General features: G+C 43.6%; 1 protein-coding gene across 4 annotated transcripts in view; it reads left to right on the forward strand.

The window, feature by feature from the left end:
• LNX2 (ligand of numb-protein X 2) overlaps window positions 1-16,130 on the forward strand; it is a 59,819-nt gene that overhangs the window by 19,618 nt on the left and 24,071 nt on the right. For 2 of the 4 annotated variants that reach the window (XM_035325543.1, XM_035325531.1), the window contains exon 2: window positions 13,762-14,256. In XM_035325543.1, coding sequence (XP_035181434.1) covers window positions 13,856-14,256 — 401 coding nt within the window. In that variant the 5' untranslated portion in view covers window positions 13,762-13,855. Of the gene's footprint in view, window positions 1-1,122; window positions 1,293-3,759; window positions 3,976-13,761; window positions 14,257-16,130 lie in introns of those variants that run through there. The other 2 variants (XM_035325534.1, XM_035325546.1) reach the window with 2 other exon arrangements.

The raw sequence follows: 16,130 nt of genomic DNA on the forward strand, positions 1-16,130 counted from the left end.
TGACCCACTGGACTATTTTTGTGAGGCACGAGACTGCTCTGAACCTGGTAGCAAGTTGGAGTCCTTTCTGACAAAACCTGGATTTTATGAACTCATGTTTTGTGTGTGAAATGCTGACTAATTCCCAGCCTTCTGTAGTGCCCCATTGCCCACAGGAGCACAGAAGCCTGGAATTTTGTTATTTTCACTGAATCGTGGAAACATCTGTGTTGGAAAAGACCTTCAGGATCATGAAGTCCAACCATCAGCAAGTCCCATTACTAAATCATGTCCCTTAGTGCTGTGTCCACTCATTTCTTAAATAAATCCAGGGATGGGGACTCTTCTGGGCAGCCTGTTCCAATGCTGGAGAGTATTTCCAAATACTCCATCACATGCTTATGCTGTCTTATTAAGCTAACCTGGCATTATTAACACAGCTGCTACCAATGGTTTTCCTGTTAAGAGGAGTAGCCTGGTGTCTACAGCAGGGCTGGATGGTGTGTGGCATTTCTAGGGTCTCATTGTCTTCACACACAGGACTGTTCTCTTTTTATGAAAAGGGTTAGAGATCTCCCATGCGAATGTTCGTCTTTATCTCACGGGACAGCATTCTCTTTTGGGTTCATTTCTACAGATACTAGTACGCAAGGAGTTTTGTCTGTTATGGTTTCTTAGATGGTGTAGCAATTCAAAAAAGGGTTTACAAAGTTTACAAAATATTTCATCTAAGTATCTGGCATAAAATATGTGAAAACATTTAGCATGGGCTGGGAGTAACAAAAAAATATGGAAATACGTGACAGTCTGAATTTTTTATTTCTGTGAGCCTAACCTAACTTGTTGAGAAGTGCTTGGCTTGGAAAATGAGCACTGTGGTTAGGGAATGCAAAGATGATAGGTACTCCTGAGGCTGAATTGTCTGTCTCTTAAAGACCTTTTTCCAAAAGCAATGCTAATGAAGTAATATCCTTCAAAGTGAGGCTGGTAGTTTAAGAGATATTTCTTAAGGGTTGAAAAGATAGAATAAATGAGGAAGGGAAAACTGTATCATCCCCCACAGAATCTCAAATGTGAAATTTCGGCGTGCTGAGAAGAGATTGGGCAGTGACAAGGAAGAGGAGGAGGAGAAGGTTGGCTCCTTCTCAAGGTAGCATGCTTCTGTCAGCCTCTCCTGCTGGAGCCATTTTGACCACGGACACAGAAAACCGGTGCCTGAAGTTAGGCTTTGCCCAACCTGTTGGGGCTTTTGAGCACATCGCTCCTTTCCCCTTCTCTTCCCAAAATGTGGTGAACCAGAGTTTCCTACTGAAGTGAGTACGTGCTTTCTGTATGTTTTGCAAATTAATGATTAAGTCTATGAAAAATGAAGTTTGTTTGATGTTTCTTTCATAAATGATGTTTCTTTCATAATTCTAGGCCTTTGCTTTTTTAATGACTTAGCTTTTGTTTGCTGGACAAGGGTTGTGGTTGAAAACCTTGTCCTGCTGCGATACGTCCCCACCCCACCAGACTTCTCTTGACCCTTCCCCTCTTCGCTTGTAGGATGAGCGCCCTTGTACTTCTATTGGACAGCTCTCTTCTAGTTTATTTCTTTGTGTATATAAATCCCTAATTTCTGCATGTGGCTACCAGTTTAGGGTTTTGCATAGGTGCCTCCTATTATGTGTCTTTAGTGTCATTTTTTCCTTTGATTTTATTATAATTGGTATTACTCTGTTAGACGGTAACGATTTTGATTTGTCTGCCTTTGTTTAAGAATCTTATTTTTTTGTTTAAACGAAGAATGAGCCTACTAAGGAAGTGAGCAGAAATGCTTTAACAGCAGTTCAGCACTTACTCCTCCACATTATTCATTTTGTAAGGGGGAGGTAGAAGATGATTGCTTAATATTTAGCCCCTGTCACTCATACCACTCATTGCTGTGTGGTGCTAATACTATGCATCTTTGCTGATGTTTTCACTTGAATCTTAAACGACTGGATTTTGACAGTTCTGCCAAAGTAGTTTCTTTCCAAGAACACTGTAACAGGATTCAGGGGAGATGCTGCAGCAGCCAAACTGCACCTCACGCAGATGCATAAATGCACTGTAAAAGGCTCTCTATTTGATCAGTGCTGAAATTCTGTTTATACATAATGTGTGTGTGTGCATATATATTTAACATGCAGGCAGCCAAGATAATATGAAAAGTAATTGAAATAAACATCCTGCAAACGTGGTTAGGGACTATAGAAATGCTTTAGGAAAAATGTGGTTGTTTTGCTTTTTGTTTTCATTCAGAAAATGCTATCTTCAGTGTGTCCTTGTGGCTGTGGAATTACAAGGACTGAAGTGGAGGATATATGATTCTTACAGTTTAACTAAAAAACAAATGCAGTGTTGTTTTTGCTTCTGTATTCTTTGTCAAGTTTATTTTGTATAACCAGCCTTGACTTCACATAGCTGTGCAGCCACTTCCCTCCCTGAGCCCTGTCTGAAGGCCCCGGATCAGGTTCTAGCACACTGTGTATGCAAAGAGCTGTTTACATACAAAATATTTAAATGATTTTTTTTGTTTAAGGTAATGTTTGAGACTACAACTTCTACATCTAACTTGCTGTTGTTATGTAAATCCTGATTATGCACGGAGCCATTTATTTTCAGTATCTCTGCGCAGAGTCTGTGTCTAAGGTATGATACGTGTACATCTAGAGAGCTTAAGCAGAAGATCTTGATGGGAGGGTTTTTTTTTTTTTTTTCCTGACAGACAGATGTCCTATAAAACAACATGGGGGTGTTTTGAATAAAGATAGGAGAGCAGGAGGGTAAGTTGAGCTGCGAAGCTGGCTCAGGCTAATTGTGCCTAGGCAGGGAGCTTGAGATAAATGCTGTTTTGACTGCCGACTTCAGAAGGTGGATTCATTTTCCTTCTTTTTTGAAGAGCTGCCCCCGTCCTGTTGTGGTGATTTCTGTTTTCTGTTATTAGGGAGCATGAGGACCATCTGGAGGCCAGGCAGACCGGTTTTGGTGATTGCTGTGGCTTTCCAAGCATTGCTGCTGGACTGCGGGGGCTCTTCTTGGCAGGTGGAGGCTGTAGCCCTGGCCCTGCTGTCTAGACCATCCTCTGAGCTTTCTCAGGGACCTGTGGGTTGCTTCCTCTCAGTGTTGGCCATCCAAAGGGCTCTGTGGGCTCCTGGAGGCCCTTTAGCACACGCTTTCTCTCAGCATCGGCTATCTGAAAGGCTCTGCAGGCTCCTGGAGGCCCTTTGGCACGTGCCGCCACGTGGGCAGGAGCCCTAGGCTCTTCCTCTGAGGAAAAACTCATTTTGAGAGGAATTCTTCTTTTTCTTTAATTCTGTAGGGCACACCTTCGGTTTTGAATTATTTCGTTGGCTTAAAGGGCTGCTTGGGAGCAGCGTGGTGTTGTGGTTGACGGTGTGGGGCTGTGGTTGATGGGGGACACCAGACGTGGCATGTCATGTAAGATGGCATACGCCTGAAGGAAGAGCTGTGCCTCCCTGAAAATAGATAGTCCTGTGATTTCACTAGCCCAAAAGCTCTTTTATCCTTCTTTCCTCCCATCCACCCCCAGCTTTTCTTTGTCATCAAAGCTGTTCTGAGAATAATCCAAGAGCATTGCTGTCTCCTTGATTTTCCCCCGTTCACACCCGTAGTGATTGGGACTTGCTATACAGATAAGCAGGAGAAGGGAACATGGCTCACCTCATCCTTCTATATTTTCTTTGAACTGCCTCAGCTCCTTAAAATTTATATTAATCACATCAAAGTGTATCTGTGCGTAGCCAGGAACCAGCTATGTTTAATCTAGTTAAGTGTTTTCTGTTCATCCATGGAAGTCCTCATTTCAGGGCAAAGAGCGCAGGGGAGGGCTTTACAGAAGGTTTAGCATCTTGATCGACAGCTTTCTGCTGCCTCCATCTCTCCAAACAGAAAGGCTGGCACATATGTCAAGGGCTGTTGGACAGATTGCACCGCAGAAAATAACCATGTTGGGTAAGCACATGTTCTGCTCTTTCTTGCCTTTCTCTGCTCCGTAAGTGAGAAGAAAGCCTCGCTTATTGACTGCTTGCAGTTAATTTTTGGCTGTTGGGGTATTTTTTTTTCACTCCCACTGGATGTAAAAGCCCACCTGTTACAGCAGTGGTAATGAAATACTGCTTTTGCTGTGCTCTTCATGCTGGGAAAGAAATCTGTCTTTAGCTCTACCACAGGTAAGCATGCGTTATTCCCACTTTCATTCCACTTTGCTTCTCTTTGTTTATTTTTCACTGCTGCGAAACCCCAAAAAGGGATATAGGAGCTCAGAGGAGGTTTTGTGCAGGATCAGGCCTACAGGCTGCATACCTGTGGTGCCCCGTGGCTGGTGCACAACCCAGGAGCGGAGAAGAGCAAATCCTTGTGCCCAAGGCTGCCAGTGGCTGTCCCTGCTGGAAAAGGAAGGAGCAAACTCAATTACTGTCCCCTTCTGAGGGCTTCCAAAGCCCCTTTTCCTGACCATCAGGAAACACAGGGTTTGGTCTCCTGTAGCTTCATTTGTGCCTTTCACTCCATTCCTTTTTCAGAGCTCCTCTTGTTCAGTATGAATATTCAAAGTTTAATCCCTGTATTTTTTTTGATGTGGAGATGTGTCTTCATTAAAGATTCATGTTCTTGTCTCTTTTTTCATCTATTTTGAGGTGACTTATCTGATGTAGGTCTGTATTTTCTATAAAGAATTGATTTTTCATATGGTTACAATCCTCATCCTCCCTGTCTCGTTTGAGACTGATTTGACTAAACTAAAGCTATTTTAATCTCCCGCTCCCAAAATAGAAAACATTCCATTTGTGCTGTAGAAAATGGCTGCTGGATGATCTTCGCCTGCTTTGAGCACAACCTTCTGGCTCCTTCCTTAATCTTGCAGAGCCGCTTCCTCCCATTTCTTCCCACGATCTGCTGGTGTCAGGGTTCGCTGTGTTTTGGAGTCATGGCTTTGGGAGATGGGCGTCATCCATGTTCTGTCTAATGGAAAGATGGTCCCGCGCATCCCGTTGTGCGCGGTTCCGCCTTCCTTTACATCTTTTCATTCAATGCTGAGTTTGATGCTCAGATCCCTGAAATCTCCTCCGTCAGAGGACTGCATGGGTGTCCCTGTGCTGGCTTCCCTGCTTTGGCACAGGCATTTCGCCCACGAACGCATGCAGCAGGTGCCCTGCGGAGAGACACCCCTGCCGAAAGTGGCTGCCGTAATTAAAGCCCATCGTCCCTGTTGCTGTGGAAACGCAGGGAGCCCGACTTGCAGGCAGCTTCGTTTTCCCAAATAGTCCTTCTTCGCCAGATTTAAGCAGGGCTTCGTTCTCAGTGGGACCATGCCGGCAGCTGGCGTGGTGCGAGCGCTTCGGCTGCATGGGCATTGCCCCTGTGCGTGGGACAAAAACTGAGCAGAGAGGTGAAAAATCTGCAAGGAGATGGGTTTGCTGTTATCCCAGCACTGCCAAATGATTCAGTTGTGTTCAGGCACAACTGTATTCAGCTTGAATACAAAAATTCCAGTCATTCTGCTGAATGCCTTCAAAAACAGGAAGTATAATCAGGGTTCGGTGAAAGTGTTGCTGATGCATTAAGAGAAATCCATCCTAATTCCTGTACTCATGCCATCTCTCTGTTGTTGTAGTTGTTTTTTTTTTTTTTTTTTTCTGACTTTGAGCTACCAGATGTCATCTTTTTGACATCATAACGTTCAGTTTTGTTTGTGTTTTCAAACAAGCAAGAGTCAAGCAGCACTACTTTCTCACAGACCTGTGCTGGAATCGAGTTGGGTTTTTGTGCTGGACGACAGTGAAGCCCTCAGACATCTGGATAATTAACATGGATGTTATGCAGTCAGTGCAAGTTGCTGGTTCTGCTCCACTTGTTTGCTGTATGGCTTTAATATTAAAACACAGATTGTATCTAATGAGCTAGGTCACGCTTATTGGAAGATGTGGGATAACACTTTTCCCCTCTAGTACCGCATGCCAGCTATTTATTCTCCTCGTATTTTTTATTACAGAGCTTCTGCTATCTTGTGTTAGTCCACTCAAACTATGGTCTGCTTTGAAAACAGTTCTGAATCATCAGCCTGATGCTGTAATTCCTGTGAAGGATGCTGGACTGGGAACAAAGGACTAATTTTTCATGTTATGATGTGGTTTTAAGCCATGAATGTAACCACTGTCTGGTTTCCCTCTCCTGTGGCTTGTGTTTATCCACTCCTGGCTGCTAAGAGATGATGTTCACAACCCTAGCGTTTGAACAAGGGGAATTTAGAAGACATGAGGTCTTTTCCAGCTGGGGTGCCATGGAAATGGGGATGTAGTGCAAGGCTGAGAACAGACTTCAGAAATCCTGCAACATTCATAAATTAAGAAAACCCTCCCTGAAAGCTGGGGTGATGACCATGCTACTGTTCGGAGTTATTGATGGGTACATAGGGGCAATTAGTAAATACAAATCTGAATGGCCAGAAGAGGGTGAGTTCAGCCTTGAGAAAAGAAGACTGAGAAAGGATCTTATTAATGTTTATAAATACATGAAGTGTGGGAGACAGTGGGATTTGGCCAACCTCTTCTCAGTGGTTTGTGGGGACAGGACAAGGGGCAGTGGCCACAAAATGGAGCCCAGGAAGTTCCACACTGACATGCGAAAGAAATTCTTCATGGTGAGGGTGACGGAGCACTGGAACAGGCTGCCCAGGGAGGTTGTGGAGTCTCCTCTGGAGATACTCAAGGCCTGTCTGGATGCCTACCTGGGCAACCTGCTCTAGGGAAGCTGCTTTGGCAGGGGGGTTGGACCCGATGATCTCTTGAGGTCCCTTCCAGCCCCTACAATTCTGTGGTTCTGTGATGAATTTCTGCATGGAATTGTCTTTTCCTCCCTGTAAACGGAATCAGAGACAGACTACCATCTTGCAGCAGCTCAGTTCCATTCTTGGACCATGTTCAATCTGGATTGTTCCCCCAGCTTCTCCACCAACATCTCAGACTGTCTTCCTCACTGACATAGTCACATGTCCTCCTCCACTACTGGTCTAAGCTTACTCATGGCTGGCCCGGGGATTATTCTACCAAAAAAAAAAAAAAAAAAAAAAAAAAAAAAAAAAAAAAAAAAAAAAAACCTTGAATTTTTAATGTTATTCTGGCAGCATAGGCAAGAAAGAACAAATCTCCAGTAAATCCATGTGGTCCAACAATTTTTCCTATTCCATGTAAGGCCAAAGTGACAGTTAGGCTTTCTAAGGACATGCCTAAGAGCATAATAGGAAGATAATTTCAGATAGTTTCTAGATGCATGCCAGGGTTTTCATCTGAAGCTGCCAGTAAATCTTAGGCTGGTAACATTTAGTGCACATTAAGTGTTTTTCTAGAAAAGTTATAACTCGCTATTTCATTTTTTGGATATTTCCAAAAAGCTTCATATTTTTTAAAGCTTTTCCCTTTTCAGTCATTCATATAACTTGTTTTTACTTTTCAAAAAGTTCTGCCAATAAAATATAGCCATATATAATTCTTGTTCCTCTTTTGATTCTGCTTAATCTCATTCTCAATTTCTAAGCAAAACGAAGCAATAGACCTCTCACGCCTCTGGAGATTATCATTTGGTACGCAGTTTGAGGCTCCCTCAGGAGCAGTGGTCTTGTGGCCAGCAGGACCTCACAGTGGCCAAGGTTGCAGAGGGCGGTGGCCTCCAGGCAGAAGGCTCCGGAGGACCACATCCATCCCTGGGGAGAGACAGGGGTGTGAGCACGGCCATCTACAGGGTGTGCAGAGCTATCCCACCCCTTTAATTTAAGTTAAAATCTTCCAGATTCAGCTATGCATGAGCTTAGGGTTGGTTACATGGGTGACCTCAGAAAGCAGCCTAAGCACCCATGTCGTGCTTGGAGGTGCCTGGTCCAGAAGCTCTTGGGTGCAGGAGGAGGAAGCAACCAGTGGGGATGGAGGCCAGGGGGAGGCTCTACCAGGAGCACACAGCCGCTGCCTTTGTCCCTTTGCTCCTGCCAGAGCCAAGTGAGAGCTCTGTGCAGCCTGGAACTCCTTCACCCCTTCCACTGCCTGTGCTGGGGTCAAAAGGGCATTTGCACGTACTTCATTAGCACCTGGCTAATTAGGCACCTGTAGCCAGACTGCAGCTTCCAGCAGAAAGCAGAACTGGGGGGCAGCCCCATAGGGCTGAGAGCAAATGGGCCCAAACACAGCAAAACACACAAAAAAAAGCACGTTTTGGGGGTCTGTCCCAGTCACCTCCAGGTGCTGCCCAAGCTCCAGCCCAGCTGCATCCCTTGGGGCTCCTGGGGTTATGGGGCCGAGACTTGGGGGGCCAGGGATGGGAACAGGGATGGGGATGGGGCAATCTGAATGCTTCCCCATTAATGTGTCATGGTGGGGAGGATGAAATTGAGAACAAAGCCTGCAACTGTGGAAGAAACAAAACCTACTGGGCTCAGGACAAATGCGTGCCAGAGGCTGCCCATATGTAAGAAACATGGGATCGGCACAGTACGCTTCCCTGTTGCCCCAAACCAGACCCTCCAGAAGATTTTTGGGAAGTCACTTGGTTCACCCCATGCTTCAGGTCCTTATTTGTAACAGAACTCTCTGTTTCTAAAGCAGGGGGTTACGAGGAGAAGAGGGTGGTGAAGCGGGAGGGGAGCAGGAGGTGGCAGCCCCCGCCCTCTGTAGTGAGGGGTCTGAGGGTAAAAGCGAGGGGAAATGGAAATGTCAGGGTGTGGTTAGGCCTCGGGATGTGGGACCTATGCCTCCTGCGAGGAATAAACGTCCCAGGAGAGGAACAGGTGCCGTCATGAGGTGTCGGGACTAGAGGGAATGGCCTCAAGTTGCCCCAGGGAAGGCTCAGGTTGGAAATGAGGAGACATTTCTTCTCAGAAAGAGCAGTCAGGCACTGGGACGGGTTGCCCAGGGTGGTGGTGGAGTCACCGTCCCTGGGGCTGTTCAAGGAAAGGTTGGACGTGGTGCTTGGGGACATGGGTTAGTGGGTGACATTGGTGGTAGGGGGGTGGTCGGACCTGATGATCTTGAAGGTCTTTTCCAACCTTAATTTTTCTATGATTCTACGAGTTCAGGGTCGTATTTCATAGTAGTTGTTATAATTTCTTTCCACCCCTTTCTGCTACAAGGAATAAGAAGGGGATTTTCTGGGGCATCCCTGTGCTGTCAGCAGGCACCAAAATTTCGAGCCCTCTCATGAGAAGAAGCACACGGTGGCCTTGAAATGAGAAGAAATATGTGTGGGCTTTGTCTCACCATCACTTTGTTTAATCACTTTGTTAAGGGTGGCACTCATTAAAGGCTGTTTTTCCCATCTCGGATTTTGCTTGAGGATGCCACGTTAAATAGAACAGGAAACTGGTTAATTTAAATATTTTTAGGAGGGATTTAGTTGATAAGATGGGTATTTTCCCTTATTGCTGCTGCAGTATGGTCAGTATTTTTGGGGAATTTTGAATGGTCAGATTGAAGGATCTGACTCTCCAGGATATTAATAAGACTACTTAAAAATAGATTATTTTAATCTCTGATAGCTTTCATTGCAAAATACATATTTCCATTAACTCCAACTAGAAATTGGTGTTACCTTTTTGTGACTTATGTGGAAAAAAAAAAAAAACAAAATAATGCATGTTCTGTTTTGCATGTGGTATGTTGGGTTTTTTGTTTCATTTTTTTTTTTATCATTCCCATGCAGAGGGAAGGAATAAACATCATGAAATCTGATGTAGGTATGAAGCTTGACACCGTATGCTTTTGGAAAACTTTGCGAAATTTTTCCAAATAATGTTAGTTGAACCAATAAATCAGACCTAGAGGAAGCCTATGAATAAGGCTACTCTTTTCAGCCTAAAGTAGCTGTCATGCATACTCTGCATAAAAAATACATAAATAAAAAAATGCATAATTGGATGTCCAGTCTTGTCCAGTTTCCAAATGAATTGTGATTTAAAACTGAGAGCAGGGCACCTCCTGCACTGTTCTGCTGTTGTAATGAAGTCCCAGGTGAATTATGTTCTAGGGAATTACATGACTTGAAAACCAGTCCTGGCTGGCTCTTTTACCCTCCTTTCTTTTTTATTATTATTTTAATTGAGACTATTTTTTCCATTCACAGCTTTCCTGAGCTGATACCGTCCTGTGGAGCTGACAATCTGCAGTGATATGAGAGATAAACAATATAAGGGATGCATAAAGAGGAATGAAGTACTGTATTATAAATGGCAGTGCTCTGGTGGTACAGTGCTTCAAGTGGGGGATAGCAAGACCCTGCTTGCTATCCCAGTTGTCTCTCAAACCATAAATACTGTGTGTGTAGGCTTGGTAAATCGGTTGATATTTTGTACTGGGAACAGCCCCTGAAAAGTCTTGGAACAGATAATTAGGCAGCTGTGGTGTACAATCGATACAAATCCCAGTGAATAATTTTTCTGTTATTGAATATGCTTCTCCTAAATGCAACCAGCAGCAGCACAGGAAGCAGGCAGCAGTGCTGGAGTGAAGAATTCCCCGGGGTTTTTTGGTTTTCGGTGCTCTGTGTGTGTATGTATGTATGTTTGTTGGTTGTTTTGTTTTTTCATCTCTAAGTTGTTGACTATCTTTCTTGCAGTGAGCCCTGCTGCAATGTTTGAACTGTTGTGGGGAAGAGAAGGGAAAATACCCTGTGAGATTCAGAGGCAAGCAGGAGTTCCCAGGAGGGGAGGACCAGCAGCGCAGGTCTTTCTTTAGGAAGATGCTCTGCCAGTGGAGAAGAAGCAGTCCTGCACACAAGCAGGGCATGTTTGAGCCACAAACAGACATTCGTTTTGCAGATAGTCCCACAGGTCAAAGACACAGCCGTCTGTTTGTCATTCGCTTCTGGCAGGGCACCACCACCGCCACAGCTCTGCCTGCAGAGAGGTTGTGGAAGGGCTCTCAGATCATCAGCTGCAGAAAAAGGGCTCAGGTTAGCTCATATGATTGTTATTGATCGTTGGCAACAGTGGCACTGGGGAGCAGCTAGAGGCAAGGTCAGCAGCCACAGAAATAGGTCTGGTGGAGCACGCCTGCCCACGGCCCAGGCTGCCACTCCCCCAGCAGAGCATCCACACCTTTACTGCTGGCAGGCACATAGAAAATGTGATGGTGGAAGCCAGTTGTCTCAATAACTTTCCTTATTTTACTTTTTGTTCACAATCTATATGAACCATTTTAAAAGTTTAGCACACAAAAGGATTTAATTACAGCCTCTCAATAGACTGGTATCTTTGAACACAACAGGTATCGCACAGGTATATTTTACTGCACAGCGCTGCATCGCGCTCTGTAGAAGGCTGCAATGTAACAGACTTCACAGGGCAGAAGTGCTGGAAGTCTGTTCCTTTTGAAGGAACTGTTCCTAAGACAGGGTAGGTTTAGATTAGATATTAGGAAGAAATCTTTCCCTCAGAGGGTGGTGTGCCCCTGGCACAGGTTGCCCAGAGAAGCTGTGGATGCTCCATCCCTGGAGGTGCTCAAGGCCAGGCTGGATGGGGCTGGGAGCAACCTGGTCTCGTGGGAGGTGTCCCTGCCCATGGCCCATGGCAGGGGGGTGGAACTGGGTTGGCTTTAAAGTCCCTTCCAAGCCAAACCACTGTGATTCTGTGAATTTGTGGTACTTTCAGGGGTCCACAACCAGAATGCACAGGATGGTCCCGGGGTATTTCTGAGCCTCACTGATGTAGGACTTGCTCCTTTCTTGGGATCTTGGTTACCTGGAGAAGTTGGAGTAGTGCTGTTCTTCATCAGCCATAGAAGCAGTTTGGACACGTAACACATCATTGTCCACGCATTTGGACAGCACACCCTTCCACCTTTCGGAGCCCCTTCTGCAGGCTGGTCATGCTGCCGGTGCAGCTGACTGCAGAGCATCAGGCACCACGTGCTCGCTGTGCTGGTTTGCCTAATGCTCCAAGGGCAAAACCATTTGGTAAAGTCACAAATCAATGCAGTGTTTTTCTAGAACACCGAGCTGGTTTATTTTGCATCTCATAAAGAAGAGTCATTAGGTGGGTTGCCTTCCTTCCATGCTTATCTGGGAGCAGGAACATGCGGTGGAGAGCTGCAGTTTGTCCATGAGGGCTCTATGTGCTGGACTCCTTATTTGCTTTCCAATCTTTGATTTTTTACATAATACGTTTAAGACTGGTTTTGAGTAATCTCTTTTGGGGTCTCCTTTTGCATTCTTAGTCTCCAGTAACAAAGAACTGCTGTGCTATTCCCTCCTGAAATCCTTTCCAGAAGGTGCACATTATCTGCTACAAGGCAGGGCAATGAAGAGCATCAATTTCCACAGCAGAATAGAATCCTGGATTACAAATTACTATTTAATCCTTTTTGCGTCAAAGGATATAATAATCCTTGCAAAATGTGCTCTAAGTCTTGTGCTTGGCTGCGTGAGGTTAAGGGACAAAAACTGAAACAGGAATTCTCTTAAAATATACAACATAGCGAAATGCATGTGTTCCGCATGAATTTGGGAATGTGGTTATGACTATGTTTCAGCAACTAAAGATAAAGATGATGGGATTGTGCTGCTAGAAAACTAGCAGTTTTCATTTCACTGTAAGCTTGTGATTACTCTGTTAGAGTACAGTCAGTCTCTCATGAGTGTTGCTTGGCTGAATTTAATAAAGAATTTAGGCACAAAATAAGCATTGCTCAGATTTTATTTTTGTTTTTTTTTTTTTTATTTTTGAATGAGAACATTTACCAAAATTAACTAATTAGCAGGTCTCTTTAGAAATGTGAGAAAGCTTGTTTTATTTTCTAAATCATCCTGTTACAAGATTCAATCAATGTGATTTTGTACAGGAGAGAAGGATAAATAAGGATGGGAGGGGTAAAGATTTTGAAATTCTGGACTGATGACTGCACAGTTTCCTGACCATAGAGCTGTCTTAAGGCAATGTTTAATAACTTTTAAAGTTTAGAAAACAAATCCCATAGTGACAGACCTACAGTCCGTTGACTGATGTAATTATTGTCACATCGAGTATGTTGTAATTTTAATTTTGTTAGATACACAGCAAAACAGGTTAGTTGCTTGGAATATTGCATTTCATATGATCAGTTTAGTCTGTGTTTTTACTTTTGGCCTCTGTACTAAATCAAATGTGTCATGCTGCATAGAATCAGCCCCTCTTAGCTGTGTAGGAATGAATCCACAGAGAGAACCTGAAGGTAAGTGGTGGCGTATACTCAATATTACTGATGGAAGTAACAGGGTAAGCAATCACTTCAGTTACATTTAGTACAAAATATTGAGACCTTTAATGTGTACTATTCTACATTAATACGCAAAATCCAAAAGGAAAAGTAGGACCAGATTGCTGAATAAAATCATAATCGCATATTAAAGAACACAATTAATTACTTGGTCATATTACCAGTGTTCCTCAGTGGAGTGTTTTGTGCTAGACGCTGATCGCATGCATCTGGTGTGACATTGCATAATGTGATGTCCTTGCTCTCAACAAGCTGCTCCTCTCGCAGGTGAAAGCTACGCAGGGGAGCAGCTGGTACAGAGCTGTAAAATGTTTGTTGTAAAGCAAATCACACTGGCATGATTTTCATTGCTCTTTTCCACAACAAATGTACAGAAACCAAAAATGTTCTCTTAATCTAACTGCTGTTCCTTAGTGGGTTAGGTAAATCCTGAACAAGTCAATAGCTCTGACAAGAACTTTCATACTTCATTTGGTACTAACGATTTTTATTTCCTTGTTTGCTGCAGAAAGTGACACTTGACTGAAGAAGGGAAGTCCCCTTTTCAGAGCAAACCCATCCTATGAGGAGGAGGAGGAGCACTCCGCATTCCTAGCTGCACGATGGGGACTACAGGTGACGAGATGGCTTCGGTGGAGCAGAATGCCTCCTTGAACCCCTTGTGCTTCGAGTGCGGCCAGCAGCACTGGACAAGGGAGAACCACCTGTACAACTACCAGAACGAAGTGGATGACGACTTGGTCTGCCACATTTGCCTTCAGCCCTTGTTGCAGCCATTGGACACTCCCTGCGGACACACTTTCTGCTACAAGTGCCTAAGGAACTTCCTGCAGGAGAAGGATTTCTGCCCGCTGGATCGAAAAAGACTCCATTTTAAACTCTGCAAAAAGTCCAGCATCCTTGTTCATAAACTGTTAGACAAGTTATTTGTTCTGTGCCCCTTCTCGTCAGTATGTCAGGAAGTCATGCAGCGATGTGACCTGGCGGCACATCTCAAAAACAGGTGAGCCATGCAGATGATGGCATTGGTAGACAAATACTTACATGCTTGGTAGACTTATTCATGTAAACTGGGGGTGGAGGGGGGAGAGGGATCGTGGTGGCTTTGAAACTTACGGTAGAGCAGTGTAGGAAATGATCAACTCATAACTGAGCGCAGCCAGAGTACTGGATCCAGTTCTGGACATCACACCGCAAGAATGGTGGGGCACACGTGGAGAGGACAATGCAAATCAGTGGTGGTCTTGAAAAGGTGAAAGAAGATGGGGTTATTTAAGGTAGGAGAAAATAAACACAGGGAGGAGTCAGGGGGGGAATGAGAGAAATGCAAGCCACATCTGCAAAGAGGAAGGAAATGGTGCAATAGGAAGCAAAGGAAATTTAGCTCAGATTTTAGGTAAAAACAGCCTGGCACTGGTATAGATTGCTTGGAGGTGATTGTGTATTCTCCATTTTCAGAAGTGTTCACAAACACATTAAACCAACCTTTGCCAGGAATAGTTATGGCAGCACTAATTCTGCCTTGAGATAGGCAAATGGACAATGTATCTTTTGAAACTCCTGCAAGACCTGTTCTGTTGTTGTTTTAAGATTTTTTTTTTTTAGAATCTGTTCACAGGTTGACTATATGTTGTGTATTTATGCCATTTTATTTCTAGGATTTTTGCGGGGGGGACTTATTCTGAACTATTAATGATTTGAAGTTCTTCTCTTTTATGCCTTCCTACTCAAAGCATTTAAATACTGAAAGGAGGACGTGATAGAAAAAGGGAAATAAGCTTGTCAAATTCAGATAGAGTAATATTTCAGATTGTGCAGACAAGTGCACTTCATTCTCCCAACAAAGGAAAGCCTCCCTTGACTGCATGAGGTACTTTGCTACATGAAGATGTTTCACCCTTCTGTGGAAAATAATGGCACTTTTCCCACGGACAAATGTTAAACCTGTTTTGAGGGGTGCAAACTGCTTTATTTTTTCTCTATAGTTTGGAGGATACTTTTAAAAGCAAATAGTTTTTTTTTTTAAAAAAAATAATTTTATTACATGAGCTGTGATATACCATTGACATTGGGCATACCATTTATGTTAAATCTAAAACATAAAGGAATTTGTGAGTCAGAGCTGAAAAATATTATGCACATCTAGACCAAGTAACACATTTTTAAACTGTTAAGAGATTTAAGAAATTACAAGAGGAGTGAAAAATCATGTAGAGAAGGAAATAATGTATTCAAAGGCAATGCTTTCAAAGGATTTTGTTCAAGTGAAATGCATCTAATATCAGAAAATATTTCCTGTGTAGAACTCAACACTATTTGTGCCTTCAATTCAGATCACATATTGTGTTTAACTTTGAAAACCCATGTTTATTTTGCAGAAAGAGGTTTCAGAAAAACATATACCTGTACCTGCAAAAAAGCTTCAAAAGCAGAAGAGCAGGCATTGTGTATACCTGTTGTACATACATAGACAAAATGCACTAAAGAAAAAAACTCAGCAAGGGAGCATTTGTCAGCAGTGCTGGTAAAAACAAGCACATTGCCTGGTGACTCTTGAAAAAGGGGAAAGTGCATGTTCTAACCCTTCTCTTCTCATGCACCAGGCTGAGATGAGGTCTTTTCATTTCCATTCCATATGAACTTCATCACAGGCTTTGTTGTTACCTGCTTTGTTTTATTTATTTTATTATTATTATTATTTTTAAATCACACTGAGCTTCAGAAGTTGTCTGTTTCATGTGGGACATTTCCTTGCTTGGTAGGTAGCTTTGTCTGCTCTTTGGCCAACAAGCCATCTCCACGGGCTTCAAACCAGAGGCCCAAAGGGAGAAATAACAGCGGCTGCAGTGTGACACGGGAGAGGTTTTCTTTCCTAAC

The sequence above is a fragment of the Oxyura jamaicensis genome, chromosome 1 (genome assembly GCF_011077185.1).
Source record: "Oxyura jamaicensis isolate SHBP4307 breed ruddy duck chromosome 1, BPBGC_Ojam_1.0, whole genome shotgun sequence".
In the NCBI taxonomy this organism is placed as follows: domain Eukaryota; kingdom Metazoa; phylum Chordata; class Aves; order Anseriformes; family Anatidae; genus Oxyura; species Oxyura jamaicensis.